This window comes from Larus michahellis, chromosome 5, assembly GCF_964199755.1.
Source record: "Larus michahellis chromosome 5, bLarMic1.1, whole genome shotgun sequence".
Classification (NCBI taxonomy): Eukaryota; Metazoa; Chordata; class Aves; order Charadriiformes; family Laridae; genus Larus; species Larus michahellis.
The window spans coordinates 74188405-74212691 of record NC_133900.1 but is presented as its reverse complement, the minus strand read 5'-3'; the positions used below and the strand labels follow the sequence as shown (position 1 = coordinate 74212691).

The 24287-nt window shown below is 42.0% G+C and overlaps 1 protein-coding gene across 1 annotated transcript in view; it reads left to right on the top strand.

Annotated features, from left to right (window-relative positions):
- Positions 1-24287, top strand: part of TEC (tec protein tyrosine kinase) — a 54526-nt gene that overhangs the window by 27577 nt on the left and 2662 nt on the right. The window contains exons 3-17 of the mRNA XM_074588003.1: positions 9408-9509; positions 10499-10580; positions 12384-12512; positions 13501-13541; positions 14025-14206; positions 15147-15212; positions 17408-17462; positions 17626-17705; positions 18248-18381; positions 20102-20176; positions 20957-21128; positions 21291-21507; positions 22051-22115; positions 23194-23312; positions 23668-23825. Of these exons, the coding sequence (XP_074444104.1) occupies positions 9408-9509; positions 10499-10580; positions 12384-12512; positions 13501-13541; positions 14025-14206; positions 15147-15212; positions 17408-17462; positions 17626-17705; positions 18248-18381; positions 20102-20176; positions 20957-21128; positions 21291-21507; positions 22051-22115; positions 23194-23312; positions 23668-23825 (1677 nt within the window). The remainder of the gene's footprint in view (positions 1-9407; positions 9510-10498; positions 10581-12383; positions 12513-13500; positions 13542-14024; positions 14207-15146; positions 15213-17407; positions 17463-17625; positions 17706-18247; positions 18382-20101; positions 20177-20956; positions 21129-21290; positions 21508-22050; positions 22116-23193; positions 23313-23667; positions 23826-24287) is intronic.

The window sequence follows — 24287 nt, the reverse complement described above, 5'->3', positions numbered from 1 at the left end:
TTGTTCCAACTCATAGGTCATAACGATAGAGCTTTCTTACAATACTTGCAAGTTTGCACAATAACTTTATTCCAATTGGACCTGGAAGAGGACTGTGAGTTGGCTGCCATTTCCCCTGTAGGAAACAGAAGTGGATATACGCTTCCACATGGATCACGTAGAAGTCCTTAGCTGTACTTACTGGGGATGTGTCTTCACAACTGTCTCTAAGAGAGGTCGTGGCTTTAAATCAGCTCTTACTGTTTAGCAATTTTTAGTGTAATTAAACAGGTTTTTTTTCCACCAGCATTTTCAGAGAAAGAAGGAATAAAAATTTTTACAGTGCAGTCAGGATAAATTGTTCAAAATGTGCACACACTCGTGCTTTTATATGTGTGTGTATATATATATAAAAAATTAAAGATGTAATGATTAACTTGTAACAGTGATTTTCAGCATAAATTATATTGCTGAGCAAGTACAACGGCGTATTTACAAGTTATCTCACCTAGAATGATGCCCTTCACATCCACCTGGATAGAGAATATTGTGTTTGTACCTCTTATGAAATACTAAAGAGTAAAAATACACGATGGAATATAGGGCTTTTCAAACTTCTTTGGAAGATCTGTATTTAAATGCTAACTCAGAATATGAGTAGCCACCCTTTCTAATTGTATAATACATCTATAATGACTACCACCATTGCTTTTACAGATTAGCAACATTAGGAAAATAATTAATGTTAACTTATTTTCTTTGCACATGATTACATGTGCAAAATGTTCTCTCTCTAATCAAGAGAGAGAATTAGCATGTGACTTGGTAATCGTAGGTGACTGACCAATGGACACTCTTCAGGTTCGTTTGTCAAGCAAACTTACAGACATCTTTGTTGATATAGCAATACCTGCATTGTGATCCTTATATATAGATCTCTCTGCTCAGCTGGAGTAATGGGATTGTGAGTGTCGTGGTTTCAGCTGGGATGGAGTTGGCTTTCTTCCTAGCAGCTGGTGTAGTGCTGTGTTTTGGGTTTGGGATGGGAACACTGTTGGTAGCTCACTGATGTTTGTGGTTGTTGCTGAGCAGTCAAGGCCTTTTCTGCTTCTCGCACCACCCTGCCAGCGAGTGGGCTGTGAGGGCACAAAAAGCTGGGAGGACACACAGCCGGGACAGCTGACCCCAGCTGATCAAAGGGATATTCCATGCAACTGGGACATCATGCTCAGTATATAAAGCTGGCAGAAGAAGAAGGAAGGGGGGGGGGGGGTGTTTGGAGTGGTGACATTTGTCTTTCCAAGTGACCATTATGTGTGATGGAGCCCTCCTTTCCTGGAGACGGCTGAACACCTGCCTGCCCATGGGAAGCAGTGAATTAATTCCTTGTTTTGCTTTGCTTGTGTGCGCAGTTTTTTCTTTACTTATTAAACTGTCTTTATCTCAACCCATGGGTTTTTTCTCATTTTCACTCTTCCAATTCTCTCTCCCATCCCAGCCCGGGGGAGTGGGAGAGCGGCTGTGTGGTCATAGCTGCTGGCTGGGGTTAAACCATGACAGTGAGATATCCCTCTCTGATGAGAAGGAGCAATGTGGAAAGCCGAGTCTTCCTTTAAGTAAATGTACAGATGTAGAAGTGGTACGAGTCATGTTATGTCTATATTGATTTAATTATTTTGATTGATATTAATTACTTTGTGATGGCTGCTAGTCCTCCGCAATAGCACTGAACACTTATAGCAAAATCCCAGTTCTTCTGAGAAGCTGCCTATCAAAGCAAAAGATGCGCCAACGAATGAGTAGAGACATAGTGCAAAGCACTGATGAGACGTTACAGTAACCAGGAGAAGTTTTACCACAGATTAGTTACCTACACCTACGTTGTATGGTAGCCTGGGGAAGAGGAGGATTGAGCTAAAATGGTAGCTACCCACTGCTCACGGTAAATGTATTAAGGAGGCACCTTTCCTTTAGGAAATGAGGTAGATCAAGCTGTAGGAGTTAATTGTCCGAAGTACAGCTCCACGTAAAGTTTGTCAGCATTTTGAGCTATTGAGTTGAATGAATGAGAAGACCGTGTTCTCCAGCAAAGGCCCCATAAACCTCATGGGAGGAGCAAAAAGGAGTCAGGAGGAAAGCAGCTGAGAGAATCTGAGAAGAAAAATCTTTCAGAGAGGGTCTGGAATAGATGGTCTACTGGAAAGCAGTAGACGATGGCATTGGGAACCATGAAGTTGGTTCCTGGTTTGTTTGTTCCCGTTCCCCTCCTCCTTCAGAAAAATAATTTTTTAAAATAACATTTTTTGCTCATAGGCGGAACTACTGTATTGATGATGATCTGGAAGACCCCAAATATTGGCTGAAAACCCGAGAGAAGACTGATAACAGTAGGCACAGCTGGGGAAATTTTAAGCAGGTGCAAGTGAAAGCTGTTCAAATTGGAGAAATAACTTAAAGCTGTTCATGTGAATGGAGGCAGCTTCAGCGATGCATGAGAATACTCCATTGAAAACAGCAAGTCATAAAGAAAGTTAAGCTGTAAAAGAAGTTGATTATGTTGCAGTAATGATTCCCCGTTCTCTACAGCATCTACCAAAAGAAAAGTCTTATATAAAATTGGAATCTGCAGTAACTATCTTTCTAGAAGAATTTTGATGTTTATGAGGGTAGACCAAATTAGACATAGTTGAAGTTGAAAAATGTAGGTTGTAGTTGTTGAGATCCTGACAAAGCATAGATGAGAATATTTACCTTATGACTAAACAGGAGTGGATAAGTCTTAAAGGTGTTAAGAAGGAACAGCTGGAAGGTAAATGGGATGATGGAGGGCTAGAGAAGGCCTATTTTTAAGAGTGCAGAGGAGAAGCTGAGAAACTGTAAGCTATGAAGCTGATTTCCAGAAAAGTGTTGGAAAAAACACACTTGTTTAAAGTACCTGGAAGATACCAAAATTGCACATCAGCCCATGAGCAAATAAAGATTTGACAAGAACCAAAAAAAAAAATAATCTGCTTTATCTGTGTTCTTTCTGCCATGGGGTAACAAGTCTCGTGGGTAGCAGAGAAGTAGCAGATACCCTGTGTTTTCATTCCAGGAAGAGTTTTGACAGTGCTGTATGAGAAATTTTCAGATGTCAGCATTAGAAATTACCTATATATGCCTCTCGTAAATCTCATGGCAGAACGCATGGGAAACTGGTAGAGCGTTCAGTAGGCATCGGTGGTTTCTTTTGAGGTTGAAAGACTGTCGTGAATGGGTGTCCTGTCTTGCATTTCAGTGTTTTCACTAGTGATATTGTTGCAGAAATTGTTGCTGAAAAGAAGCTTGTTGAGTTCTCGGGTGACGTAAATCTTGAAGGAGTTGCGAGCATTTGGGAAAACAAGTCTAGAAATCAAAGTGGTATATTGGGATTAGGTATGTGGTGAGTTTGATTGTTTGGGATTTTTTTTTTATTTTGTAGAATGTGATTCAGTGTGAAAAGTGCAAAAGGTAAAAGTTTAGTCAGGAATGCTGAAATGTTCAAATATGGAATGGGAATAATTTCAGGCTGTCCGCAGCAGGACCTGGGTGACAGGATAGTGAATCATAAGCTGGATATGCGTCAATGATACCCCGTTGCTGTGAAAGAGGCAAATGTTACATTAGGATGAATAAACAGGACTGTGAATCCTTACAATCTGATGATAAGGCATCAGCTGCAGTGCTGCATCTGGTTTGGGGCAGTACGTTTCAAGGAAGATGTGGACCTGCCCGCGAGATTGAGGGCAGGAACAGCGGGAAGGATGAGGCTCCCAAAAGCCTGGACTGTGATGAAGGTGTTGGTGGAGCAGCAAGTGTTCAAAGCTGATGGACTGGTGATGGATAGGAATCTTCCATCTGAAGATGGAGAGATGGAGTGGTGATGCTCTGTAGTTGTGGACTCCATCACCTGAACCTTGAAAGAGTAGGTAAAGCAGCTGGTGCCTTGGCTAGGTGACCTCTTGGGTCCTGTCGTGGGGCTCTGGTTGCTCACCTGTGATGCCCATGGTCTTGGGCTCTCCTCCTTTCTTGGCTCAAGTTGGCTAAGTGTCATGTTCAGACAGCATGAAGGCTGTGTTAGAGGGGTGGCTGAATGGAAGGTGTCGCTCACCCTGCAGAGAGCGCGGTGGCCCTGAGAAGGGAGAAGATGGGGCAGAAATGCTACAGCGGGGCTGGCTGGACTCAGAGCTCTGCAAGGACTTCACAGAAAACCGTGAAGAGAAGATTTGTCTGAAAGAACCTCAAGCTATGCGCTAGTTATTTTGAAAGCTGAAAGGTTGTCGGTGATTTCAGGGCCTGATATGGATGGAGGTGTGGCTGACTTATTTTGTGTCCTTTACTTTTATTTATATTGCTGCCTTATGCGATTGGATCATAACCGTAATTGTGTACATTTGACTGACTGCCTCTCAATTGCAGGAGGAGAGTAAATTACAGGTAATCCCATTGTAGTCATGGTTAGGAAGTTGTGTCAGTGCTACTACGGAGAATTTCTTTTTGTGCTTTTTTGGTCTCTCCAGTGCTGCTGGTTGGCATCTGCTGAGCAGCCAGGCCATGGTAAAGGATTCTTGGTTTCTTGTTTTGCAGGAAAGGGTTTAAGACTTTTTCCTTCTCACTTTCCTTTGTATTTTTTCCCCATTGAAATTCCTGAGAGTAATATCTTGGATCAGCTCAAACGAGATCAGAATAATAATCACCTCTCGCTTTTTATTTCAATTCTAGCTGCTTTGGAAAGGTGAATAGAAACGCTCGATGCTTGCTTTTCTTAGAATAATCATTAAAAAATTAATTGAAAGGAGGCAGGGCATTCTTCAACTTATTTGACACACTAGAAAATAAGGGGATGGAAAATGTGGCCATCTAACACGTAGCTACAGTAATTATATTTGCATAATCAGTAATTGCTTGGATGAAAATGCCTCTCCAGGGAACTGCATCAGTATCCAGTGCTTCTTATCACGAAATAGCAATGCTATTTAAAAAAAAAAAAAAAAAAAAAAAAAGGTACAAAACCACCCTTACATCTGGCTGTGGAGCATATTCTACCAGAGAAATTCTCTCCAGGGGATGTTGGGTTAGCCAGGCTTTTCTGAGGTTTTGTAAAGTTGCAGAGCAGCTCCATAAAAGGAAATGTCAGTAATGCTGAGACCTTCTACACTTGTGAGAACACAAGTTCCATGGGTCACATGCTGGTGACCTCAGGATTTCCTACATGGGGATATGCATGGGAGAAAGAAATAGTATGAACAACAGAGAGAGAGAGAGCATGGGTGAGACAAAATCTAGGTATTTCTTGGCAGCTGGGCTGACTTCTGTGTGTTTTCACTGAGTTGTTTTTTTTTTTAAAAAAATGAAATGTCCTTTGTATTGTTTAACCCCCCGACCCCACTTCTCTGAGGGTAAGCAGCTCAATATCTTCATCAGCAAAGAGGAAATACTCAGAAAAAACATTTTATCTTATAGTGGGAATATGGGCTGCTTAAGCTGTAAAGCTACTATACTCAGCAGAGGAGGAATTCCAAGCGAACAGAGGATGAGCTGTTTGATTGTATACTTATCTAACACTTAGATATTTCTTGTCTTCCTGTATTCTAAGATATTTTTTTTTAAAGGAATTGTGGAATCATATATTTGTTCCGTATCTGACAATGTAGGTATAGTGTTAAACTTCTTGATATTACGGTCTAATGTGTTAAATAATAGGAATAGCTTATTCTTTTTGCATTGCATGGAACCAAGACTTACTGCCTGGGCTGGCCATCCTCATTGTGAGCAAGGAGCAGGGCTTCTAAAACTGTAAATCATGTTTTTGAAGCATAGGCAAGTATGAAGTACATATGGCATTTTGCATTTTGAGAAGCTTTGTACAGTAGTTTCTGCACAGTCACTTCCCTTTTGTTATTTTCAGCAAGCAGATCTATTTAAAAAGAAACAACAAAACCAACCAACCTTTAGTGTGGCTACGAAGCACGTATTTTTATCTATTTCTTATCCTTATTGGAATATAGTATTTTTATACCTTTATTACTGTTCCAACCGTGTTTCCTTCTATAGCCCTCTCCCTCTAGAGATGTATATCTGTCTCCAGAAGAGGGGGAGACCAGCTTCGATAGGTCCCTTGCATTCACTGGCCTGTGATTTTTCCAAATCCTTTGTTAGCACTTGTGCCCAGTTGAGACAGCACGCATGAATGTGCTGGTGAAATACTACTATTTCTACAGTGAATCTAACCTTTATTTTTCTACTGTTAGCCACCTTCCACCTCCAAAAACAACTGTGAAAAATGTCCCTCAGTCTCCTGTGGTTTGACATTGCATAATTAGCCATTGTACTAATTTTGTCTCCTTGTTTCTTTGGAAAGAGTGGTTGTGGGTGGATTTCTCATGGCTGGCTCATGCCTGCACCTCTACTTCCCAACTGCTTCTGGGCTTGAGCACTCCCTTGGTTCTGCATTTCATGTCTGCCGCGTGCCTGGGTCTAGAGCAAGCCAGAATAAATGCAAGACAGTGATGGTGTGGAGGATGTCCTGTTATAAAGGGAAATCACTTAAGTAGGGAGGGGAGAGAAATTGCAGTCGTCTCGTTAGCATTTTTCTTGTGTCATCCCTTCCTGCTCCTGTGCCCTTTGGTTTAATAGTGAGAAATGCTGAGCTAAAAACACAGACACACACCTGGCGATTTGAAGCCTGATGGCCATTAATAACTGCTGTCTCTGATGCAATCTGAAACATGTCTGGAGCCGTACATTTGTATCTAATTTCACATATGTAAGTTTTTTTTTAATCTGGAAAATATGCAAAAATAGAAGAATCTTCTCCGACCTTAGGCTAAAATTGCTGGACTGAGGTGTAAGGTGGGTCAGCTTTGAGTTGGCTTAATTTGGCATTTCATGGTGAAGCAAATTGAAGCACCTTAAATCATGAAAGTGCACAACGACTTAAGAAATACGATTACTGGAATGATGTGCTGAGTATGAGGAGGTTTGCTTTATTTTTTCCACCAGAATGTTAGTTGATTATCTTGTTGGATTCCTGTCCCTTGTCCTCCTGGCAGATATATGCTCCTGGCGTGAAAATCTCTGCATCTTGGAGGAGAGGCAGGTTCAGAGAAAGTAATCAACCCTGTTCCTCCAAGGAATTTTTGTCATTCCGGATAAAAAAACCTCAATGTATATCATCTCTCTCTCTGTCCCACAACCTCAGTTAACCGGCAGATGGAATCCAAGCTACGTATGAGTGCCCCACTGGACAGATACGTTACAGCAGTGGCAAGCGTTTCCGCTGTGTATGTTGTTGTGCAGGAAAACAGATCTGGAGGGGTGTCTTCAACACCGCTACGTGGAGCGTTGAATTCTGTGCTTCATGAAAAAGTGCATCTTGTTCGGATCCTCTGGCAGGAGGATCCAGGCCTGACGCGCAGTGAGAAGGAGAGGGAGAAGCAATACTTGCTGCTGTGCCAAGTGTCGTAGACTTCAGTAACTCACTTTTTGGCATTTGCATTAATGTATGTTTTACTTCAGGCGGTCAATGTTCAAGTAAGGGGATACCATAAAGTAAGCAGAAAACTTAAAATGATTTTTTTATAAAAAGAAATCCAAGGTTGCGTACTCAGTGCAAATTATTTTTCAGCACAACATGATACAGCTTTGTACCACAGCTCATGATCATGTTTATGATTTGCCTTTTTTTTTTAATGGTTCATTAAAATGCCAATTTTTTTCCCCTTTTTTTCCTTAATTTTAAAAAGTCCCTTATTTGGGCTTCTTCTTTTGGGGGTGTGTGTGTATGTGTGTGTGTGTGTTGTTTTTTCTGGTGTTACGTAACAGTTACAGCTTTATCTGAACTTGGTTCCTGTCTTTTTTCCTGATGCTGACCATGACGTGCATGAATTCTTCATGCGCCTTTTCTCTGCCTGCTTTCTTCATAACAATATGCATAAGAGACGGAGTGCTAAATGTGTTTTAAATGCTGATGAAACTTCCATGTTTTCCATGGAAAGCTACTGTGTTTCTAGGGTGGTGGAATTGCGACAGCTATATTGGAAATTGCTCTTTGCCTCTGTTTATAAGGCTGTGTGTTCAGTTGCTTATGATTGTGCCAGATTTGTGCTATTTGGCCTGAAATTTCTGTCCTCAGGAGAGAAGAGTGCAGCTGAATAAGGACCGCAGTATCTCAAGTAATTCAGTAATTACTGATTATTTCCACGTTGTGTGCACAGTGTCCATCTTTCATAAACTACACTCCGGACTGGATGTGTTGGATGTGCTTGGCAAGTCAGAATTTTTGCCGTGGATTAATTCAGCCACAAGCTGCTGACATTTTTGTTTTGTTCCAGATTCCAGTAGAAGCTTTTTCTCCTACTAATGACTCTGTTCTCGCAAAAGAGAGAGGTGGCCCTATGCAGAATCCGTAGATTCATCATCATTTTGCTCTCAGAATTGTATTGTGCAGGTGTTTCCCTTTGCCAGGTAGTAGAGCACGTTGTAAATTTCTGTGCTGGGCTTTCATTTTTAGCCTCTTCTGCTTCAGGTAGAGGAAAATGGTTTTGATCAATTCCTTCAGAAACAGCCGCCTTAAAAAGGTCTGCTTCTGTGTGGACTTCACTGTCATTACCTGTTGCTTTTACATGTAGACTAAAGCCCAGAACACACCAACTCCCATTATGGGCTGGTCTTCCAAGGAGCTTCCTCTCTGGAGTGTTCAACTACTCTGTATTTCCATGCATTGTTACTTTGGGCAGGACCTGCTGAGCAGTGGGCACTCCTTTCCTCCTTTAAAATCTTCATAATTACCAATTTAGGTGAGCCAAATCTTCTCAGATGTCTGTGCTTTTGACCTTGCTTCTTCAGGGCTTCTGCTAGCCTTGGTCAAAGAAGTGCCTTCAGCGCAGACCTCAGCTTGGCCCAGGGCTGGGTTTCACCCCTATCTTCTGCTTCCTGCCTCAGAGCAGCATCCCAGTTTGTCTGGAAACTTGGTGAAACACGGCAGTAGCCACAAAATGGTGGGAGCACTTCAGGAACAGAGTGAGGGAGCACGCGAGATGATGCCTGGGCACTGAGTTCCCTCACCGGTTTTAATCATAATTTAAAATAAGCGAGGGGGAAGCCTTCCTTCATCTGTACTCAAGTTATTTTTTGTAAAGAAGAGTAGATTAAACCTATGATTACAGCTGATTGGAAACTTTATCTAGAAAGAAGTGGTACTTTTAACTAAGCAATTAGACTGTACTCTGTGCACTTTCACTGGTGTAGATCTTTACACCATCTTGCTCACTTTCCAAACGACTTCTGCAGTTAAAGCGACATCGGTGTCATAAGTGGAAAAGAAAGCAAGAAGTCTCTGCTCAAAAAAAAAAAAAAAGAATTAGATAAATCAGTTGTTTTACATGACTTTTTTTGCCTTTCTCTTACAGAAAAAGTACAGAAAAGGATCTGTGGATATTTCAAGGATTAAATGTGTAGAAGTTGTAAAAAGTGATGGTATTATTCCCTGTCAAAATAAATATCCATTTCAGGTATGTGTCTTTTACGTAAAATATATAAATCACAGTGCTCTGTTTAACAGCACCAAGCCGTTTGGATGTAACTTGCTCGAAATTACTGTCACTTCTAAATACCGAGCCCGTTCTCTGGCGCTCTGGTGCTCTGTGGGAGGTGGTTCAGGATCGGTGATTAAAAACCACCCCCAGCACTCTCTGCTCCCCCTGCAGTGCCCTCCCTTGGGACTTGTTCCTCATACACTTGGTCCTTTTCTTTTCCCCACCCTCTCTGCTTGGCTTTTGCCTGGAAAGTGCCTTGTTCTTGTCTTCCTCCAGAAGGGGTTAGCTGGCAGCCCCTTTTCCCTGCCTTCATTCTTTCACATTAAATTGAATTTAATTACCATTTAATTATATAAGAATAAGAAAACTAACATAAAACTTGTTCTGTTTTTCTTCCATTGTGAACTTAATGGAAATAAACACAGAAAACAAAGCACTTAGAGGGGGAAAAAGAAATGTTTAGTTACGGGGGGGTTGGATGCTGTGCCTGCTTAGGATAGAGGGAATGGTTGGAGCGACGGGGAACACCACTTGCTTTCCACCAGTACAGGCAGTGAAGAGAAAGAAGGCAGGAATCACCTCAGAGCAGTACAGAACCACGAGGAGTTAAGAAATGGCCGGGAACAAAGGGTGCCTGATTAGGAAATAGCTTTAGCAATTAAGTTGAACTGTTTTTAGAAAACACACGGTGAAGAATGAAAAAGCAAAGCGTGAAGCAAACATTTTTAAGGAATACCCTCAAGATAAGGTACCATTACAAAATCCTTCCTTAATCTACAGAAAGCAGCATATATGAATAGTAAACTCTAATAACCTTTTCCCAGTTTCTGTATTTTGTGCCAGAGTACACTGGTTTTGCCAAATGTCAGTCGTTTGTCTTGTTCTGTTTCTCTGTTTCCTGAGGAATAAATAAATTAATATTACCAGGTAAATGTATTTTGATTATTTCATTTTCCTCCCTCCAGGTTGTATATGATGCTAATACGCTTTATATTTTTGCACCAAGTGCACAAAGCCGGGATCAGTGGGTGAGGAATCTGAAAGAAGGTAATGGAAATTGCTTGTGCTTAACATCTGGTGTATGTAGGTACCTTTACTTGAGCTTTCCGTCCAGGATGGAGTTAACTCGGTGCTGTGGTTTGGATTTGTGGCCAAAACAGTGCTGAAAACACACCGGTGTGTTAGTTCTTGCTGAGCAGTGCTTGCACATCGTGGAGGCTTTGCTTTTTTCTCCCTCTGCCCCCGCAGGGAGTAGGCTGGGGGTGGGCAAGAGCCTGGGAGGCGACAGAGCTGGGACAGGGGACGTGGGATGACCAAAGGGATATTCCAGGCTATACAACGTCATGTTCAGCAATAAAAACTGCAGCAGAGAAAGAAAGGGGTTGGGGTTTTTTGGCTTCCATGTTGGCCGTTGCTGGCTGGGCATCGATCTACTTGTGGGAGATGGTGAGCAATTGCCTTTACATCACTTTTGTAGGGTTTTTTTATTTGTTATGGTTATTAAACTGTCTTTATCTCAAGCCCCAATCTTTTTCCTCTCGCTCTGTCTATTCTCCCCCTGTCCTTCTGGGTGGGGGGAGTGAGCCAGTGGTTGCGTGGGTGCATAGCTGCTGGCCAGTGTCAACCCACAACAAGCTAGACAATAGAAAAAGGTAAAGCTCCTATTGCATGTATCCACCAATTTTTATTTTTCTTGGGCCAGCTCATTGTTTGCACACCCAGCATGTTATAACAGGTACTGGGAGTATCGAACACACAGACTGATTTAATTTGCTTTGTGAAGTCCAGCTGCAATCAGAATTTGACTCTATGCTTTTGCACAATGTGTAAATCATCAAAAAACTTATGCAAGCTTGTTAATGGCATCACTCAAAAGTTTTGTTTGAATGTGGCTAGACAACATTGCAGGCCTGATGATGGTCTTACTCTGATGTAAAATGGCAGGAAGCATCTCCACTGAGATGTGATCTGATTAGTGCTATGATAGTGAGTAAAGATCTTTTCTCAAGAGCCTCTTAATGCTTTCTGACACTATCAAATGCTCACATTAATTGCAGCTGCTCTGTAAAGTAATAAGAAATAATTCCTGGGCTGGAGACCATAGGGCAAGGAATAACCTCTGAAACTCAGCAAGCCCGTGGGATGGGGGTAAGGAGCCTTTCAGACCAAACACAGGCAGGTGGTGTGCCATGGAATTGTGATCAGTGTCAGCTTGCTTTCCTTCCAGAACACTGTTTGTAGAGGAAATCACAGAATGGTTTGGGTTGGAAGGGACCTTGAAGATCACATAGCCATGGGCAGGGACACCTCCCAGGTTGCTCAAAGCCCCATCCAGCCTGGCCTTGAACACCTCCAGGAATGGGGCATCCACAGCTTCTCTAGGCAACCTCTTCCAGGGCCTCACCACCCTCATAATAAAGAATTTCTTCCTAATATCTAATCTAAATCTCCCCTCCTTCAGTTTAAAACCATTACCCCTCGTCCTATCACTCCACTCCCTGATAAAGAGTCCCTCCCCATCTCTCCTGTAGTCCCTTTAGGTACAGGAAGGGGCTATAAGGTCTCCCTGGAGCCTTCTCCTCTCCAGGCTGAACAACCCCAGCTCTCTCAGTCTGTCCTCATAGGAGAGGTGCTATGAGGTCACGTACTATCCTAAAAATGTCCTCTACTATCATTGTATCACCTCCATGTAAACTTGAAAGAAGGTCTTTAAGAGAAGAAATGCTAAAGTAAGGACAAATGAAGATTATGCCTCACGTCAAAGATATTGTAATAGTTATTAAAAATAGCCATCTTGTAGATTAATGTTTTTTTGGTACCTTTCAATATACGCTCTTTTTCTTCTTGTAGAAATAAAGAACAACAGCAATATAATGGTAAAATATCACCCTAAATTCTGGACAGAGGGAATTTATCAGTGCTGCAGACAGACAGAAAAATTAGCACCTGGCTGTGAAAAATATAATCTTTTTGAAAACAGTAAGTACATGTGTTTTCATATGAAGTTCCTTTGGCATATTTTTCTGCTTTTTTGTATGATCCTGTCATCACACCTGAATGCCCTAGGAATTAGGCAAATTTATAGAGCACAGTGAATTGTTGATACTGTGCCTAAAGTAAATCAAAATGTTTGTTTCATTTCCAAGCATTTTGTAAAAAAGATAAAAGCCAGCAAATTGTCCTTCCAAAAGAATGTTTAGAAAAAGCTGAAAGGAATAACTGAGGTTGCTGATTTTATTTTTCACTTGATTTGTTTTTCCCATCTGAAACTTATTTGACCAAGTGTTTACCTCAGACTGAGGATAAAACATGATGGTGAAAAAGATTCAGCTAGAGATTCTTGCCAGCTCTTCAGTTTTAATAAATAACTTCTACGTACCCTTGTAAAAGAATAATAACCATGTTGCATTCGGTGCAAAGATGATACAAAAAGCAGAAAGAAAAAAAAAACAGCACTGGAGAAAAAAAGTACTTTTGGTCCTGAGAGAAATAATAAAAAATACATACAAAATTTATGTCTTATTTAGCGATGCAAGGGTCTGGGGGAGTGTAATTTTCTTAGAAGAGCAGATGTTAACAGGAACAAACATTTAGGATGTGGCAACAGGAACACTACTTCCTTCTCATATACCTTTTTTTATCTTTATCCCTCTTTTATTTCTCATATGTTTCTGCAGCCGAGGGCTGGTTCAGGGATCTCTGTGCGGCAGGCTCAGGAGTGGCACAGATATTGCCAAATCCTGTTGTGAATGCAGCCTGCCGTCTGATTTAGTATGTTTTTTGCAAGAGTACTTATCAACGTTTTCCTAATGCTTAACTGGAGCCGTCTTTTCTTTCTGACTTACTAAACTATCCTGAAGGCTAGTTAAGATATTAAAACCTTATGTGAAATTTAAACCTTCTATTCAGTTTTTAAATTTATGGCTAAATGGATAGACACAGATCCTCTCCTACGCTCTGTTTCTAGGTGTAATGAGATTGCCTTCTCCAATGCCAGAAAAAAGTGCGGTAGGTAGTGTCTTTAAAATATTAAATAGCTAATTGCTGTGGGTTTTTTTGAGATGGCGTTTAGGTTTCCTGTGATTCTTTCCCTATCTTACAGCAAAGGTGTATTTCTGTATGCGTCAGTGGGAATCATGCGCTGTCTCGGGGGGGAAAAATCCCCATTGGAATTCAGCCGCAGCTATTAGCTGTATTTGCGCTGCTGGTGGAAATGGGGGTTGGAAAGCAAACGCCAGCCGGCGTTGCCCTTCACTGGTGGCTGTGAGGCTGCAGAGCGAGCCAGCCCCATGGCTAGCAGCCGGGGGGTGGTCGGCCACCTGCTCCAGCTGCCTCCTGGAGCCACCACAGCTCACTCCTGGGGCAACCCAGAACTAGGCCAGTGTTTGCCTCTGGGATGCTCGGGCTGGTTTGTACTGGTGTGATGGGCAGGGTGGGAGGGGTGGAATAATGGAGCAGAGTGGGGTGATAATGATGTTGGGTCATTTTCAGCGAAGGCCTCCCCCACCAGTTCCTCCAGTTGAAGAAAATGGCAGCGAAGAGGAGGAGACAGTGGTGGCAATGTATGACTTTGAGCCTACAGAACACCATGATTTGAGATTAGAGAAAGGTGAAGAATATATGGTAATTGAGAAGAATGACATTCACTGGTGGAAGGCGAGAGACAAATATGGGTAAACACAAGTTCCTTATTTTTCGTTACAAAGTTAATAAGGCTTTTTCCATGTAGTGGTAGTTTATATTGACTATGTGTCAACAAATAATTGTATTAGAGCCCACTTTGGACCCCAGCCCTGAAATCTCATCTTTATTCCCACATGGAAACCAATCTTTATAAGTGTGGTTCTTGATAGAATGTGGGTCCTGAGTGCAAAGGTGGTCATGGAATTAAAAGCTTTTACAATTATATTTCCTGTCAGACTTCATGGTTTCCCAATTAAAGCATCAGCCAGCCTGCAAAACCTCACTAGACTGGTACAGTACTCCTGCTTCCCTGGGGAATGGCTCATTAGGGAGCAATATGGTTAACACTCAGCTCAGCAGGCTCCGACTTCCAGACTTGAATAGTCATCATTTTATTTAATAGCTGGATCATTAGAGGCAATCTCTGAATGACTTGAGAGAGAGTTGCAGTGAGATGTCTTAATGACTACAACTTTACATTCCCCAGATGAAATTATTTTTTTTCCCCTGCGGTTTTAAAGGTGGAAGTTGCTATCCTTCAATATTTATCAGGTCTCCGTTGTGGTACGTTAGGGGTAATTGCGAGTTATCGGGCTGCGGCAGGCTCCAAACGTGCTTCTAGTGACTGGCTGTGGCCTCCGAGCGCAGAAGTGACAGAGCAGCAGAAGGTTTCTCTTCTTCACCCCTTCTGCGGGTGTTCTTGGACGCTTCTGCTGCCCGTGGCACTTCTCTAGGTGCAGTGAAAATCAATGTGGAAATGTTGATGCGGAAAATTAGTTTCTGTATAATCAGCAGTAGAGTGGGGGGATCTGTAATAAATAAATGACAGTGAGTGACCTCTGGTAATTAGCAGAACGAAACACTCTCTTCTAGGCATGCAATTTTACGTGTTTTCACTCAGGTTTTTTATTTATTGTTTTATTTTTTTAGAAAACAAGGATATATTCCAAGCAACTATGTAACAGGAAAGAAGTCCAACAACCTTGATCAATATGAGTAAGTGAATATTTGAATTACAATCTGGAAGATCATAAAATGAAACCTATGCTTTAAGAACGACGACCTGTTTTTAAAGTTTTGAAAGCAATTATTTGCATGCGATAGCATTGTTTTCAGAGATGAAACTTAAATATTTGAAATAGGCATAAGTTTGTTCTGATTCTCTTCATTGCTTTTTGCTGTGAATCATAATGTAGAGTCAAGTCAGCGAGTTGGCCATCAAGCATGTCGTTTTTAAGCTATTACCATTAAAGCAAAAAAACCCCTCCCAGTTGTCTGATAGGAAAAGGGAAACTTTAGAGGAACTTTACCCATTATAAGTGTGTGGAATGTTTTTCTAATATTAAAGTGATATGTCTATCCAAAGTGTGTGGTGGTAAGATAGTAGAGTAGAAAACAGTGGAAATCATTCAAAGGAAACACAACAGATCAGAAATTTTGGAAGACAGCTCTAATTTTCAAGACAATATATCACTAGGAGCATTTTAAGTCTCTGTGTATACATGTAACTTCTCAGATATAGAAGTATAGCTTTTTTTAAAAAAAAAAAAAAGTTTTTTACGCTTGATGTTTCATTATGGAGTACCTAGTAAGAACTTCAGGGTAAAAATTAACACTGTAGACTCCAAGCCTGGTCTTGATATTCAAGATTTCAGTACAGCATAAACTCTTGTGCCTGAGAACTTCAGACTATTTCATGACTTTTAGATAAAATGGAGCCGTAAGGCAATAATAATTAAAACCAGTTTCCGAAACCACATTAGTAGCTCTGAAACTCTGCTCTCAGCCACGTATGGCTCCCGCTGCTGTTTTTTGTGAGAAGGTAGAATTTCTTCTGGGATTTTGCCCTCAGCTTTACTAGAGGGGAATTAGTTGTTCCTGGTTGCTCTCTCCTCTTTGAGGCTCTTGTTAAGAGCCCTGCCGTGCCCTGGGCTGGGCTGCGGGGCTGGCAGAAAGGGAAGGAAGGAACTGGGCTGCCTTATCTGGTCCAGCCACTTTGTGCCTTCCCACCTTGGGGCCCTCATTCTGAGTCACGGCACAGTCCAGGGAGGATTACTCCAGGTCATCTACCAACTGCAAGAAACCACTATCTCCAGAACGGCAGAACTTGATTAGAGCCTGCTGTGCCACTTCACTGCTCGGTTACTGCCGTGATGGCACAGCTCAAAACGATTGCACCGTGCCGTTGTGAGCAGTGTGCTTTTCCTTTTTATATGATTGGCTACAGCTGGCTGAAACGTCAGTGCTTCCGTGACTGCTTCAACCTGCCCGTGCAGCACCGAGCTCGGGGATGTGTAACCGTGACATTTAATTTGCTTTTAGCCTCCTTTTTGGTAGGTGGGTCCTCCCTGGAAAATCATAACTGTGAAGTTATTGAATGAAAAAGCATCCTGGCAGCCAGCTCGGCGGGTGGCTGGACTGGTGTCCAGGCAGCTGCTTCCCTGGGGCTGCCAGCCTACCCTCGGGCTACCGTTCAGAGCAACTCCCGCCACCAGGCTGGAGTTGAAAGGCTGAGAGACCTGGGTCTCTCTATCCTGGAGAAGAGAAGACTGAGAGGGGATCTCATCAATGCTTATCAATATCTAAAGGGCGGGTGTCAAGAGGATGGGGCCAGACTCTTCTCAGTGGTGCCCAGCGACAGGACAAGGGGCAACAGGCACAAACTGGAACACAGGAAATTCTATCTGAACATGAGGAAAAACTTCTTTACTTTGAGGGTGGCAAAGCACTGGCACAGGCTGCCCAGATAGGTGGTGGAGTCTCCTTCTCTGGAGATACTCAAAACCCGCCTGGACGCGTTCCTGTGCAACCTGCTCTGGGTGACCCTGCTCTGGCAGGGGGTTGGACCAGATGATCTCCAGAGGTCCCTTCCAACCCCTGCCATTCTGTGATTCTGTGATCAGCCTGTGCATGTTTGAGAAGTGGTTTTGCTGAAAAAATGAGTTCAATTACCTGAACTTTATTGGCTTCTGTGGGATCTCACTGGATTTGTTTCAGGTTATTTTTATTGGATAACTGCACAATGTAATAGAGACTGATTTTTTTTTTTTTTGCACATTAACAAAGGTTCAGTTCTTGACCTTGATTTACAATGAAGTTATCGAATCTGTAGCTTTGTAATACTTTGCTTCAAGCTTTTTAGGTAAATGGTGCACCTTGGAGAAGTTTTGGTTACTGATGTTGTGTTGCAGGTGGTACAGCAGAAACCTGAACAGAAGCAAGGCAGAGCAGCTCCTCAGAAACGAGGTGAGCACAGCAGCCTTGCCATATTAACCATGAAATTCACGTAAAGTAGCTTTTTTTATTAAAGCAGATGTTTATTTTGACATGTGCAAATCACAGACTTGAGTAGAAGAGACATGCAGCTTAAAACCGCCTGTACAAAACTGTTGATGTGCTTGTGTTTCAGGATAAAGAAGGTGGTTTTGTGGTGAGAGACTCAAGTCAGCCTGGCCTGTACACAGTTTCCCTTTATACAAAATTTGGAGGGTGAGTTTCTGTGGCTGTTCTGTACACCTTGTCTCGTCCGAATCCGTTTGCATCTGTATCCAAATCTAGGGGCTGGAGAAAAGCCCAGGAGAGAGCTCAAGAAAGAAACGAGGGCTGCTGTGATAGAAAAGATGGGTGACTAAAATGAGCTTCCTGACTCCATGGTTAGGTCATGTTTGGTTTAATCCAGCATAGACCTGAACCTCCACCTGCGAAGGAGGTCTTGCACTCCCACCCCATTTGGTCTCTTCCCTCCTGCCAGCCCAAGTGTTTGTGCTGGTGTGTGGTGAGCTGGATCCGGGAGCTTGCCAGGCTGAAAATTAACCTTTTATGGGTTAATCTTCAACTTGGTCTGAGCACTGAGATAAGGGCAAGTCACCAGGCTTGGGGTCTTTGATATTCAAGCTGTTCTGAAACATGTGATACTGGGCACCCTTGCTGGCCTTTTCGGTTTCCTTTTCTTAGTCAATGTGTTCCTCTTACAATGTCATTTCTTGTGAGTCTTTTATTTTTACTAATTGTTATTGTTGTTACCTTTCCAGAGAAGGTTCATCAGGAATAAGACACTACCATATAAAAGAAACAGTGACGTCACCGAAGCAGTACTACCTCGCAGAAAAACATCTCTTTAACTCCATTCCAGAAATAATTGAGTATCATAAACATAACGCAGCAGGTAGATGAAGTGGATTTTTTTCTGTCACTTAGGGTTGATTTGAAAAGGAGCGTGAGGCGTTTTAGGGTTTTCATGAAAGTTTTTAGGTTTTTATAGTTCCTTCTTTTTCAGGGAAGTCTTGAAACGCTGCATTTTCACATTTTTTTCAATATAGGCAATCATTTGAAAGGTTTTATGTAAATGTATCTATATAAATGTATAAATATGTTGCTGTCCCCAGAGTGACAGAATAGCTGTATCAAGTCAGGAAAAATTCATTTCGCTCCACATGGTGTCTCTGTCAGCCGCCTGTAACCCAGAGCAGATGGATGGGGATGGTACTTCCCCAGACTACCCTCCAGGCCCTGGCTTTTTACCTGTGGGTCACCACTGATTACAATGATCTAATCTTCCCATATAGCAAACAGCTGAGGAGAACAGAAATGTGTTGTTTAGGAAATCCCTAAAGATGAGTCTTTGTGAAGGTGAGACACTTCAGATCCGTAGCTGGTGGCTGATGCTGGTGTCTGCCCACTCTATGACGGGATGGGGAGAGTTTAGGAATCAGGTCGAAGGCACAGATACTAATATAGTATACTTTTTTTCGTGTCCGGTCTGTGCATAAATTTGCCTCATGACTGATATTTTCCAGATGTTTATATATAATTCAGATGATCTGGCATTTCCTGATGATATTCTGGAAAATGCCTTTCTGGAAAATATGCTCCAAAACATAACCCTACTTTTCATTTATTACAACTGATTTTACTATTTGGTTTTTTTTTTTAATTGTTTCACTGCTTTGACATTAGGTGTATTCAGTTCTGACAAGATTTTAGGAGAATATTCAGCTAGCATGCAGCATTTATTTTTTATATGTAAAATTCCTGCATGAAACTGTTGGAATTTATATGTGTGAAACAGAAATGATCAACAGTAACATTGAGAATATACATTTTTAGATAATCTTTCTGATCTGAAAGGGGTCCTCAGCCTTTGTTGGTGCCAGCATAACTCTAAAGCACAAATATGTATGCATATATCTATATCCATCTCTCACCAGTAAAGAAGATGGAACAGTGTGGTGAGTAGGAATAGGGCAGTGATTGCCCCCCTGTACTGGGCACTGGTGAGGCCCCACCTCGAGGGCTGTGTCCAGTTTTGGGCCCCTCACCACAAAAACAGACATTGAGGTGCTGGAGCGTGTCCAGAGAAGGGCAATGAAGCTGGTGAGGGGTCTGGAGCACAAGCCTTATGAGGAGCGGCTGAGGGGGCTGGGGGTGTTCAGCCTGGAGAAAAGGAGGCTGAGGGGAGACCTTATCGCTCTCTACAGCTCCCTGAAAGGAGGGTGTAGCCAGGTGGAGGTAGGTCTCTACTCCCAAGTAACAGGCAATAGACAAGAGGTATTTAAAAGATGGGTAGACGTAGTGCTTAGAGATATGGTTTAGTGATGGTTTTTGTCAGAGTTGGGTTGATGGTTGGACTCGATGATCTGAAAGGTCCCTTCCAACCTAGGCAGTTCTGTGATTCTAAGTGAGATGCAGTGAGTGTTCCTGTGTATTTCTCGTAGCAGCTTTGAATAGTCAACACAACACAATAGCAGAAAATATGGTCGAAGCTGTATATAATGATACGCTTATTGTTAATTAGCGTTGCAGTTTGCAGTGAACAAGTGTCTGATTTGCTTCCTGGCACTGTTTCAGAAGTAAGCTGTGTCTCTTGAACTATCTTTGAACCTCAGGTCTCGTTACCAGGCTGCGTTACCCAGTGACCCCAAAGAAGACGACAGCACCAACAACGGCAGGATTCAGCTATGGTAATTGCATGTTATATTCATCTACACGTATCTTTGATGATTGAATGTATCTTAAGATGCTATGATATTTTCTAAGAATTTGGAAAAGACCTAATTTTGTACTGTGGTTGGCTCTACTAACTTATGCGGGTCCAAGTTGTACCTTGGAGACCCTTGCACAGAGGAGGCAAAGGCGTCACGGCTGGTGGTTGGCATGCAGTGCCAAGAGCAGCACTGAGGAGAGGCAGAACATGTCACAGGTGCTCCAGGAGAATTCGGCGTCTTCCTCCACGCTTCTGTGGACACCTTGAGCTCTGCCCAATTGAAGAGCTGTGCCTTTGTCTCCTTTGTAAGCCGTCCAAACATCTTACTCAACCTTGGCCCTTTGATCTTTGTGAAGGGGTTACTTTTTTTTTTTTTAATATAAATTTGGAATAACCTGTTTTAAGCATGGCACATCAGGTGATGCGAGAAGCTTCTATGCATTGGCACAACTTTCTATGATGGCAGCTTGCTGAAATCAAGTCTGATAATATCAGTATGCAACTAATGGCCTCAGGAAAGTTTGAGTTTTGCCTTCTGTATTAGTCAGGAGCTGCTTAAAGGTCATGTCTACCTAAAAGTTTATTTGTTTTGTGAGGTGTAGAAGTGTTCGGTTTTCAGGTTAATTCTATGACGTTTTCTCCCTAAATTTCCTAACTTGCTTGTAATCCAGCTTCCCTTTCCTCTTCCTTATCACCTACCAGTTCCGTAGGTTCCTTAATACAGGAGTCATGCGCTCTCGCTTGTTCTGTTTTATAGAGAAATGGGAAATTAATCCCTCGGAACTGACGTTCATGAGAGAACTGGGGAGCGGTCTGTTCGGCGTAGTGCGCCTTGGGAAATGGAGGGCGCAGTATAAAGTGGCCATCAAGGCAATTCGGGAGGGTGCGATGTACGAAGAGGATTTCATTGAAGAAGCTAAAGTAATGATGTGAGTTGTGTGCTTAGCGCTTCTATTGCCAGTTCTAGGCCTCTGATGCCATGTACTGATTATACATAAAACACTTGGGGCAGGTGGTTTTTGAGTTTTGTGGGGTGGAGAGCTAGCACTGGGCGGAGGAAGTAATAACGAACACGATCTCAATCTTTTCAGGAAGCTAACCCATCCTAAATTAGTGCAGCTGTATGGTGTGTGCACACAGCAGAGACCTATTTACATCGTGACGGAGTTCATGGAGCACGGCTGCCTTCTCAATTACCTGAGGCAAAAACGGGGAGTTTTGAGTAAAGACGTCCTGCTCACTGTGTGCCAAGATGTATGTGAGGGAATGGAGTACCTGGAGAGAAACAGCTTTATCCACAGAGACCTGGTAACATCTCACTAGGCAATACACTCATCTTTGAATTTTTTATTTTTGAACTTACCTGTTCCTTTTTGACACAGCCTGTTTGTAAATAACAGCTTTTCTTCTCACAGAAAATTTTAAGTAGCGGAAGTTGGCTCTTTAGGGTCTAATCAAATGTCTAAAACTGCCCTGCACAGAAAATTATGAGAGGTTTCTCCCTCCTAAGACGATCTCTCTAAAATTTTTATAAAGCATTAATAGCTATTTGTGCTGATACAATAGCGTATGTCTGTTCTGGATTGGTGCCATTTTCACCACTCCGGAATCCCTTGAGGCGACAGTTTTTTCTGGTGATTTTTTACAAAATGGTTTAGATGTCAAAACAGTACTATCAAGAGGAAATGCACTTACATCTTTTATTCCGGACCATAATGAGAATACACTACTGAATACACTTGGTAAATCAGTGAACTTGCTAAGCAACGATGACAGATTCCTCCAAAGTAATTTGTCTGCAAGAGACTGCAAGTTTTTGTGTTCATCCAAGTCTAACCATTCCCTTTGCAGGCTGCCAGGAACTGCTTGGTGAGCGAGTCAGGAGTGGTCAAAGTGTCGGACTTTGGAATGACAAGGTATGGCTGCGTGTAAACACATCGGTGGGGGGTTGGGAAAATTCACCTAACCCTTGTACTTAGCCATAAGGCAACACATGCCCAACAAAATTACAGGCAAAAATGTTTTTTGACCTCTCTGGGGAATATCCTTTGGTTCATTTTTTTTCCAGTGCCTTTAAAGCTTGTTCGTTCTGTGGTTGTGTGCTGATTTCATTACTCATTTTAATTGTGGAAAATCAAAACCTAGGCAGTTTGTTCTCTACAGAAGTAAGGGTGTCTTGCACTTACCACGAGAGGCCTGGCTTTGAACTGACTCTGCGGTCTGACTGGTCTTCTATTAGCAACTTTCTGTAGCATCTGTGAAAATCTTACAAATCTTAATCTTGTAGTGATGCAGGAGGCATATTAGAGCTTGTGTCTCACACAGCAGAGCTCACGCTGTTAATTGTTAATCTGTATTTTGGCAAATAAATGATAGAAAGAGGCTGTTCGGTGAGTCTGGGATGCTCTTGGGGTAGACGGTTCGGAGTAGCATCTCGCCAGCTGAAGTGCTGGGAGGTGTTGAGGCCTGGAGAAGAGTTAATTTCCTGCCCTTGTTAGCAGCTGTGGGTGCTACATCAGGTGGGTGATGCGTGGGCGAGGCAGGGGGTGGCGAGCAGCCCTTACAAGGAAGGTGTTAAAGCACTGTGGTTTGTCCATGCTCTTCTTGGCTTTTGCCACCTTTCTGTGTCGCTGAGCTTGCGTGTCCCCTGGCATCTGAATTCAGACTGGCCCGTGAGGAACAGAGCAAGCAATTTATGCTTTTGCATCGTTTTCTCTTACAATACAGATGTTTAACTCGCAGGTGGTCTAGACCTGGGTTGTATAGCTAATAATCACGAGAGGACTCTGAGGTTATAAGAAAAATGAACTGGGTCTTGACTGAAACCTCAGTATTGCACCAGAGAAGCATTTTTGTCGTGTGATGCTAACAGTCATGGCCATTAGGTGGCAATATGAGCTTCTAATATTCAAATCCATATCTAACTTATAATTTGCAGGCTAGGAGGCTGACCGAAAGATATAATGCTTTCTTTTTCTTTTTTTTTATTTTAAGATATGTCCTTGATGATCAATACACAAGCTCCTCAGGGGCTAAATTTCCTGTGAAGTGGTGCCCCCCAGAAGTTTTTAATTACAGCCGATTCAGCAGCAAGTCAGATGTCTGGTCATTTGGTAAGACATTCATCGTTGAAAGAAAACGCTAAAACCCTATTTTTACGTTTTATCAATAGCAGTTGAGCTTCAGTTGTTGAGAAGGATTCAGACATCTAAGAAGCAGCTCAGAGAACCCATTTGCCACAGTTTTATGCATAAAGTTCCACAGAGACCTTTAGAATTCATTTATTAAAACCCATGCTACTAGAACAAGATGTTTCCAGTGATGACACATGTGAACACTTTCTAGGATATGGATCTCAAACTATCTATCAGAAATCCTGAGCCCAGGGCACAAAATAGATGTGTTTTCAAGAAGTTATTTGCTCATTTTCTTACTGTTTATTTTCTTTCCTTTTTTTTTTTTTTTAAGGTGTTTTAATGTGGGAAGTATTTACAGAAGGAAAAATGCCGTTTGAAAAAAGCTCCAACTATGAAGTGGTAACGATGGTTAGCCAAGGGCATCGTTTGTATCGGCCCAAACTAGCCTGTAAGCAGGTGTATGAAGTCATGATGATGTGCTGGCAGGAGGTATATTCTTTTTTTATTTTTTTTGGCCTTTGAATTGAAAAAGGTCAGTCTAGCAAGAGCAATTAATCTCTCTTGCAGCATTCTGGCTGTATGCAGCTCTCTCAGCTATTCATGTGTTTATTGCTAAGACAGAGATCTCCCCCTGGTTTGCAGCTGAACTAGAGCTGTGGTAAGATAAAACCACCAAGGAAATTTCTACAAAATAAATGGACTGTCAGATTAAGTATGCAAAGGCATTTTGTAACAAAATGAAATAATAGCTAAATCTGTGCTGGTCATGATTATATCTGTGTACAAATACTGCTAGCAAAAAAAAAAAAAAGTATAAAAATCAGTCAGAACAGCCCAGAGGTGGAGAATCTGATTTTATATTGCTTCAGTTTATTAATCATTACAGAAACATGCCAGAATGACCAAAAATATTCTTAAAGAGATAATTCATTAGCTGATTATAAGTTATAT